The sequence below is a fragment of the Physeter macrocephalus genome, chromosome 1 (assembly GCF_002837175.3).
Source record: "Physeter macrocephalus isolate SW-GA chromosome 1, ASM283717v5, whole genome shotgun sequence".
Classification (NCBI taxonomy): Eukaryota; Metazoa; Chordata; class Mammalia; order Artiodactyla; family Physeteridae; genus Physeter; species Physeter macrocephalus.
In genome coordinates this window covers 14700808-14710040 of record NC_041214.2, presented here as the reverse complement: position 1 = coordinate 14710040, position 9233 = coordinate 14700808, and the positions used below count along the sequence as shown (strand labels likewise).

The 9233-nt window shown below is 40.3% G+C and overlaps 1 protein-coding gene across 2 annotated transcripts in view; it reads right to left on the bottom strand.

Moving 5' to 3' along the window:
- Positions 1-8642, bottom strand: part of DHX36 (DEAH-box helicase 36) — a 58448-nt gene extending 49806 nt beyond the window's left edge. The window contains exon 1 of one of the 2 annotated variants that reach the window (XM_028488492.2): positions 8315-8642. In XM_028488492.2, coding sequence (XP_028344293.1) covers positions 8315-8569 — 255 coding nt within the window. In that variant the 5' untranslated portion in view covers positions 8570-8642. The remainder of the gene's footprint in view (positions 1-8314) is intronic. The other variant, XM_024131835.3, reaches the window with a different exon arrangement.
- Positions 8643-9233: the final 591 nt, after the last annotated feature.

Genomic DNA, 9233 nt, shown 5'->3' with positions numbered 1-9233 from the left:
CCTATCCTTCTCAAACTCTTCCAAAAGATAGCAGAGGGAGGAACACTCCCAATCTCATTCTATGAGGCCACCATAACCCTGATACCAAAACCAGACAAAGACGTCACAAAGAAAGAAAACTACAGGCCAGTATCACTGATGAACATAGATGCAAAAATCCTCAACAAAATACTAGCAAACAGAATCCAACAGCACATTAAAAGGATCATACACCATGATCAAGTGGGGTTTATCCCAGGAATACAAGGATTCTTCAATATATGCAAATCCATCAATGTGATACACCATATTAACAAACTGAAGAATAAAAACCATATGATCATCTCAATAGGTGCAGAAAAAGCTTTTGACAAAATTCAACACCCATTTATGATAAAAACCCTTCAGAAAGAAGGCACAAAAGGAACTTACCTCAACATAATAAAGGCCATGCATGACAAACCCACAGCCAACACTGTCCTCAATGGTGAAAAACTGTAACCATTTCCACTAAGAACAGGAACAAGACAAGGTTGGCCACTCTCACCACTATTATTCAACATAGTTTTGGAAGTTTTAGCCACAACAATCAGAGAAGAAAAAGAAATCCAAATCAGAAAAGAAAAAGTAAAGCTGTCACTGTTTGCAGATGACATGATACTATACATAGAGAACTCTAAAGATGCTACCAGAATACTACAGCTAATCAATGAATTTGGTAAAGTAGCAGGATACAAAATTAATGCACAGAAATCTCTTGTGTTCCTATGCAGTAATGATGAATAATCTGAAAGTGAAATTAAGGGAACACTCCCATTTACCATTGCAACAAAAAGAATGAAATACCTAAGAATAAACCTACCTAAGGAGACAAAAGACCTATATGAAGAAAACTGTAAGACACTGACAAAAGAAATTAAAGATGATACAAACAGAGGGATAAACCCACGCACATATGGTCACCTTATTTTTGATAAAGGAGGCAAGTATATACAATGAAAAAAAGACAGCCTCTTCAACAAGTGGTGCAGGGAAAACTGGACAGCTACATGTAAAAGAATGAAATTAGAAAACTCTCTAACACCATACACAAAAATAAACTCAAAATGGATTAAAGACCTAAATGGAAGGCCAGACACTATAAAACTTTTAGAGGAAAACATAGGCAGAACACTCTGTGACATAAATCACAGCAAGATCCTTTTTGACCCACCTCCTAGAAAACTGGAAATAAAAACAAAAATAAAGAAATGGGACCTAATGAAACTTAAAAGGTTTTGCAAAGCAAAGTGGGAATGTAAATTGATACAGCCACTATGGAGAACAGTATGGAGGTTCCTTAAAAAACTAAAAATAGAACTACCATACGATGCAGCAATCCCACTACTACTGGGCATATACCCTGAGAAAACCATAATTCAAAAATAGTCAGGTACCGCAATGTTCATTGCAGCTCTATTTACAATAGCCAGGACATGGAAGCAATCTAAATGTCCACAGATGAATGGATAAAGAAGATGTGGCACCTATATACGATGGAATACTACTCAGCCATAAAAAGAAACGAAATTGAGTTATTTGTAGTGAGGTTGATGGACCTAGAGTCTGTCACACAGAGTGAAGTAAGTCAGAAAGAGAAAAACAAATACCGTATGCTGACACATATGTATGGAATCTAAAAAAAAAAAAAAAAATGGTGATACCCCTGATGAACCTAGGGGCAGGACAGGAATAAAGACGCAGACGTAGAGAATGGACTTGAGGACATGGGGAGGGGGATGGGTAAGCTGGGATGAAGTGAGAGGGTGGCATGGAATTACATATAGTACCAAATGTAAAATAGATAGCTAGTGGGAAGCAGCCTCACAGCACAGGGAGATCAGCTGGGTGCTTTGTGACCACCTAGAGGGGCGGGAAAGGGAGGGTGGGAGGGAGATGCCAGAGGGAGGAGATATGGGGATATATGTAAATGTATAGCCGATTCGCTATGTTATAAAGCAGAAACTAACACAGCATTGTAAAGCAATTATACTCCAATAAAGATGTTAAAACAAAGAAAAAGAAAGAGAAAACCAAATATTGTATATTAATGCATATATGTGGAACCTAGAAAAATGGTACAGATGAACCAGTTTGCAGGGCAGAAATAGAGACACAGATGTAGAGAACAAACGCAAGGACACCAAGGGAGGAAAGTGGCAGGGAGGTGGTGGTGGTGGGATGAATGGGGAGATTGGGATTGACATATATACACTAATATGTATAAAACAGGTAACTAATAAGAATCTACTGTATAAAAATTAAATTTCAAAAATTCAAAAAATAAAGTCCAAATTTTTTTGCTTTTTAATAATTGTACTACATAGAAATCTTTTTTAAATGGTTAATAAATTAGACTAATGTATCTTTTCTCTGTAGTATAGAATATGCCCTCTCTACTAGGGCTGGAATCTTGCACCTGGTTTCTCCTGGACTCTACCCTATGCACCTTTACCTTTGCCAACTTTAATCTGTAATAATTTGCTGCTAAGGACAGTTACTGTGAGTACACCAGCTTTTCAGAGATTTGTGACTCCTTCCAGTCAATTTCAGGATCTGAGGGTGGTCTTGGGGACCCCCAACACAGAGAATCATTATTAGAACACTTTTGCCCTATGCTTTAAATTCTGTAGGTCTTCAGTACATATTAACATTTACTGCTCTGTGTACTTACATAAGACAGCTATTGATTACTATGTTTTTTCTTGGCCCTTAGAAATTTAAGAATCCTCAGCAATACTTTGATTAAAGCCTCCTCTGAAAAGGAAGCCCCAGGACATAAAGTCATCCTTAAGCACAGGTTCCTTAATTTTTACACCCTTTCCAAACACCTCAAGGGTTCATAGCCATAGTTTCTTTCATTCATTTTCAAAATGGCAAAGATTAAGTAATTTAAGACTGATTGCTTTCCCAATGAAACTCATTCACACTAAAGCATTTCTTCAACCAAAAAGAACTTCACGTTTTGAAGCTTTTACCTCTACTAGCAGAACAAAGTTCTCCTCCTCACCTTGTTAAATGAATTTTAGATATCCAGAAAAAGGTGGGATGACTGAAAAATGAAATAATCCCTGAAAATTTTATACTTTTTAGTAAAAACATAATATACACTTAAAAAAATTATTTTCAACGTGGTTCTCTGCACAATGAGCCCCCAAAGGCTGTGGGCAGTGAATTTAGGAATGCTGAAATTCCAAACCTGGATCTAGCCTGATTCTCTGTAGGTTATCTCCCTCCTAACCTTCTTCCAGTTCCATCATCCTTCACTTTACCTCACCCCCTGCCTGAAGAATCACAGAATCTCACACACACATTTTATGGTTCATGACCCTTATTTTATCAAGGCATTTGATTTTCTTATTATTTCCCCTCCTTTTGGAAATCTTCAAATATCCTTTCTGCTTCTAACTGGAAATTCCTAGCAAAGGAGACCCTCAATTATATCCAGCAAATTGTCTTTCTCATCAGCTTCTAATTATCTGTAACTGCTTCAAACTTTCTCCATTCTCTGTAACACACCCATACCACTTTCCTGTTCACTCTCCACATTTTACACGATATTTCTTTTTTTTTTTATTTTAAATATTTATTTATTTGGTTGCACCGGGTCTTAGTTGTGGCTCACAGGCTCCTTAGTGGCAGCTCGCCAGCTCCGTAGTTGTGACACGTGAACTCTTAGTTGTGGAATGCATGTGGGATCTAGTTTCCTGACCAGGGATCGAACCCAGGCCTCCTGCATTGGGAGCATGGAGTCTTATCCTCTGTGCCACCAGGGAAGTCCCAACACATGATACTTCATAAAGAAAACAAAACCCAAAGGAAAAGTCCTCAATCACTTGGCACCAAACCCAAACCAACCTGTATCAGAACCCATCCTTTGCTCTTTTCTTTCCTGTTAAAATGGAAGAGGAATACATTTTCCTAGTTAAAGTTAATCTCTCCACTTAAGCCCTGCAGCCTTCCTTCCACCTCCTCAGGGCCATCTCCGATTAAGATTTATCTTCCTTTCCTAGATCTTTCTTCCTATTAAGTCTTCAGGCTGTACATCAATATTCTGGTTTGCTTCTTTACAGATATAAGGCAGAAATGCATTTCCCATGGCCATGTGAATGGGAATTTCTAGGAATCAGGGGTGATTTACTGTATCCCTCCCTGCTGCCACCAAAACCAGTTATGCTCCAGATGGGTGGGAGGCTATGTAGACCTCATTCTCATGAGAACTCTAGTGAACGCCAACGGTCAAGTAATGTGAGTAGAAAACAAACCTTTGTTGTTATAAGCCATTAAGATCTGCGGGCTGTCTACTACTACTGCATGATAATTTAGTCTCCTCTGATATATTTACTTTTCCTCTCCACTGGCTCCTTACCATCAGTACATGAACTTGAACACAGTCAAATCTCTTCATTTTTAAAACAATAAAAACAAAAATCCTGTCCTGAATTCTCCCACCCCTACTCTTCCTCCTCCTTCTCACAGGAGAACTGCCTGGAGATACCCCCATTTCTTCCTCTCTCCTTCTCTAGCCACTCCAGTGCAATCTGGTTTTTACTTCCAGCACTTCACAAAAAGGGCTCTCATCAAGGTTACCAATTACCCTGTTGCTGCTAAATCCAAGACACTCTGAACTCTTACCTCACTTGACATCAGTGCAGTGTTTGCCACTACTGATTACTTTCTCTTTTTCATATACTTTTTTCTCCCTAAACGATACTCCTGGATTCCAAAACAACATCCATCTCCTTATTTTTCTCTTCTCTGGCTGTTCCTTTCTAGATTCTTTCCTCAGCTTCTCTTCCTCAGCCCATACTTTAAATTTTCTTGTTCTACATTGTACAGCCCGAGTGCTCTGCAGACCAGCAGTACTGACATCATCCGGGAGTCTGTGAGAAAAGTTGAATCTCTGGACCCACCCCAGCTCTACATTTCTACAAGATGCCAGGTGACTCAGGTTTGAGAAGTAATGGTCTACAGAGTTCAGGCCTGCACCCACTCCTCTTCTCATTGAATTCTATATTACAACTACTATCCATAGGCCCACAAACTGTCAAATGTTCACCTGCAGTCTAGATTTCTGTAGGCATCAGGTCCACACAGCCTTTAACTTCCTTGAAATCACCACTTGTATGCCCTATAATATCACACTCAGTGTGCTTAAGCTGAGTCCATCATCTTCTTCCATCAAGCCAGTTCTTTATATAGTCATTAGTGTCATCCATTCACACCTGCCTTCCCCTTCCCTCCAGATAAAATCATTTTGAGTCTACCTCCTAAATCACTTTAAGCTGTCCGCTTCCCTCCATCTCCACTAGCAATGTCCTAATTCAAGCTGTCATTTCTCACCTTAATTACTGCAAGAGCTACTTAACTGGTTTCCCGGTCCCAGGATTGCCTCTTTTTCAATCCATTCTTTATGCTGCTACCTAGGGTGAATTTAAACACAAATCCAATCATTTCATGTTTTGCTTGAGACGCTTTAATGACTTTCCAGAGTTCTTAAGGGAAAGAATTTCAAAGCCCTGCTTATTTTCTAGTCCAGGAGCTTTCATACTGCAATCTGTAAAATTAAAGGATCATGACCAGTATTAATTTAAGAAAAGGGCAGAAAGGTACAAACAACAAGAACAAAAGCCCCAGGGCAATGTACAGTTAATTAAACATTATTTTATGAAACTTTTTGTTCACTTACACACGTGTGTGCATTGGGTTGCAAATTAAAATATATCCCTTTTTGTGGGAAACGGTCAAAAGTGTAAAAGCCACCGCTCTACCCCCTTCTCAGTTCCTTAAACGTGGTCTTCCTGACCTCTAGGCTGTGGCACATGCTGCTGCCTTGGCCTAAAAATCCTTTTCCAAGCCCTCAAATCACAAACACAGACATACTTTGCTATCTTTCAAGTTTCAGCTTAAGGGTTACCTCTTCTGGGAAATCTTCTAGGCTCTTCCTAATTTGAGTTAGGGGATAAGCCCACATCCTCCTTAGTGTAATTCTTTGGGGTTTTTTTTTGTGTGTGTGTGTGGTACGCGGGCCTCTCACCACTGCGGCCTCTCCCCCTGCGGATCACAGGCTCCGGACACGCAGGCTCAGCGGCCACAGCTCACGGGCCCAGCCGCTCCGCGGCATGTGGGATCTTCCCGGACCGGGGCACGAACCCGCGTCCCCTGCACTGGCAGGCGGACTCCCAACCACTGCGCCATCAGGGAAGCCCAGTGTAATTCTTTAACATTGTATTCTAACCACCTTATAGTGCCTAACACACCACAATTTCTGTAGGGTAGGGACTATATCTAGCTTATTAACACAGTGCCTATGATACTGTTTCAAATATATTAGAACCTAAAAAATATCTGTTGAAAGAATAAGCGTGCATCCTTAGAATGCAGTCACTTTGTAAACACAGATATTACTTAAAAAGTAAAAGCTATGGAAATTCTGACTGGGAAGCAATCACAAAGGGCTGAACGTGATCAAAGAAAGAGGTAGGATGAGCCAATTACTGAAATATGATCATATTTAGTAGAGAAAATGGAGACATACATTTTAGAGAATGAGAACTATAATAAAAAAGCAAAAATAAAAGTATGATTACAAAAGCTTTAATTACCTCTTGGGAACATAGGCTCAGAAAGGTAAGTACATAGAGGGAAACCTGATATGTAGAAGCTAAATTGCCAAGATTCCTGGAAAACATGTTAGGATGCACTGAAACATATGAGACTGAGACAGAACTGACTTGGCTTTCAAATTGTGAGCTAAAGAATGAGATGATCTAAGGCTCTACAAAAGACAGGGGAGTAGAAACAGGAGACCAGTTAAGAGCCACGGACAGACAACAAAATAGTGGCTTGATCTATGGTAACTGCTGTGGAGAGAAGTGGTTAGATTTGAGATATATTAAGAAGGAAGAGAAAACAGACTTGCTGAAATGAAAGAGAAGAATCAAAAATAAATCTCATTTTGGCCTTGGCGAGTGAATAAATGGTAGTGACTTTTACTAAAATGGAGGTTTGGGGAGGTAGTAGAAATCAAGAGTTTAATTCATAATGACCCACTGCACAACGGGCTTCAGATGGAAATAATAATGAAGAATTCTTCCTGATTTACTTAACGTTTTGTCTGTTTAGTTCTTTCTTTTCCCAACTAAACTGTAAGCTCCTTGAATATCACACTTCTTCAGACCCCCATAGCAACATGCATAAAACCTCGTGTGAAAAATGGGGTAAATAAAATTTGATAAAGAGTTCTTAGGAAGTTACTCTGTACTAATCACTCAATTATTCTTCCAATTTCAAGATAACTTAGATGTGCCTCCCTTTAAAAAAAAAAACAGTTTGCTCAATGAACAAGTTAATTTTTAGTTATTGAAGAAATATATATACTTTTAAAGAAGAATATAAGTTGTGAAGACAAATAGATAACGCCCCCCCAATTCAACAAAAATGACATGGATAAAAGAAAAGCAAAGAAATGGAATGATTTAAAAACAGAAGCCTAAATGGTGATTCAATTACACTCTATCTAATATGAAAGATGCTTTTAAAGTCAGTAAAAAGCTTTTATAAAGCTTATATTAAGAAAACTTCGGTTTAACCACATATATAATCATTATCAGAACAGGCCACTCAGGTTACTTTAATGTCTCCTTTCCTACAAGTCTTCAGGATACAAATCAAATGGACAATTACCAACCTGAAGACAAGGGACTAAGCCAAATCATCTCTTGAAATTTCCTCCACTTCTAGGATCCTAGGTTTCCTTCTCAAAGAGGAGCTGCTAATCAGCAGAAACCTCCATAGCCCAACGTAAAAACAAAAAACCTGTGTTTGTGCCTATTTTAATACTAAGTGGAAGTTGGAGTACTCTTCTTAAGGATCTACAAAAATAGTGCTTGATAGTTTTTGTTCCGCGCAAACCAGTGTCTAATGTATAAAGCCGTAATTTTAGAGCTCATCAGGCAAAGAACTTAAAGTGACATTAATTATACTAAGGGAAGAGGTAGCCAGATATACTATGACAGTGACACCCCAAAAAAGTTAATTTCGGATAGACCCTGAATTTAACATTTGTTTTGTCCCCAGTTCTCACGTCTTTTAAGCAAAGTATACACTCGCATAAATCCCAACTGCTTCAGGTCAGATGCGCATGGCTAACGTTCACCGCTATATCCAATACTGGAAGCTTCAACACTTGCACTTCACAAAGCACATGCACCAGTAAAGAAAAACTTAGGGGTCGAAGGATAGAAAAGAAAACCTGTCCGGTTTCATCCCCCTCCACTACCAAGTCTCAGATTACCTCCTGCCTCTCCGCTTCCTTGTTCTTCTGGCCTTGTTTCTTCGCGTACCACAAGCCGATTTCGCGGCCTTTCAGGTGCCCGGGATGTCGGCCTCGGCCGCCTCGACCACCCCCTCCGCCGCCGCCGCCGCCGCCGCCGCCACCTCCGGAGCCTCGATTCCCTCCGTGGCCCCCTCCATAGCTTCCTCCGTAACCCCCGCCGGAGCTGCGGGGCCCGCCATCGCGGCCCCAGTTTTGATGGTAGTCATAGCTCATTGTCCCAGCAGGCCAAAACTCGTGAGAACCTGCTACCGCTGGAAATGGCGACCGGGCCCGGAAGCGAGTGCGCGTCCACTTCCGCTTTGCTTCCGGCGCCCAGTTCAAGAGGGAGGGACGTTGAGCGTCACAAGAAGACGTTTCCGGTGACGTCACGGGCCGTCGGCCCTGGAGGTCCCCGGATTGGATCAGGTGAAGGCTTTGCTGTGCCCTCAATTGTTTACCTTTGTACCTTTGGAGGCAGAGCCAGTAGGAGGCTCACAGGTTTTCTTTCCCGACGCCCAGCATGTGAGGAAACGGGTTTTGGGTTTTTCTTTATTTCTCTCGGTAAAATCCGGAGTTTGCTTCCCAGTAGGCCCTGTAAACGTCGATTGGCACAGTAAAAGAACCTGTGGATCGAATGCTTTGTCTCCTAAAGTCCTTAAAAAAATGAAATGAATTCCTTTTTTTTTCGTTTTTTTTTAAACTAGTGGTTATGTCATGAAAACAGCCTAGCATCTGTTTCAAATCTATAATTAAGTATAAAAATGTCCCTGCCTCTTTTAAAGGGTTATCATCGTTTATCACCTTTATCCAAAGGCATAAGATGAGCCTGTCTACCCAAATTCAGTGCAGAGCACTTAGGCAATTTAAATAAAACAGCAGCTGAAGATTCTTATGTTCA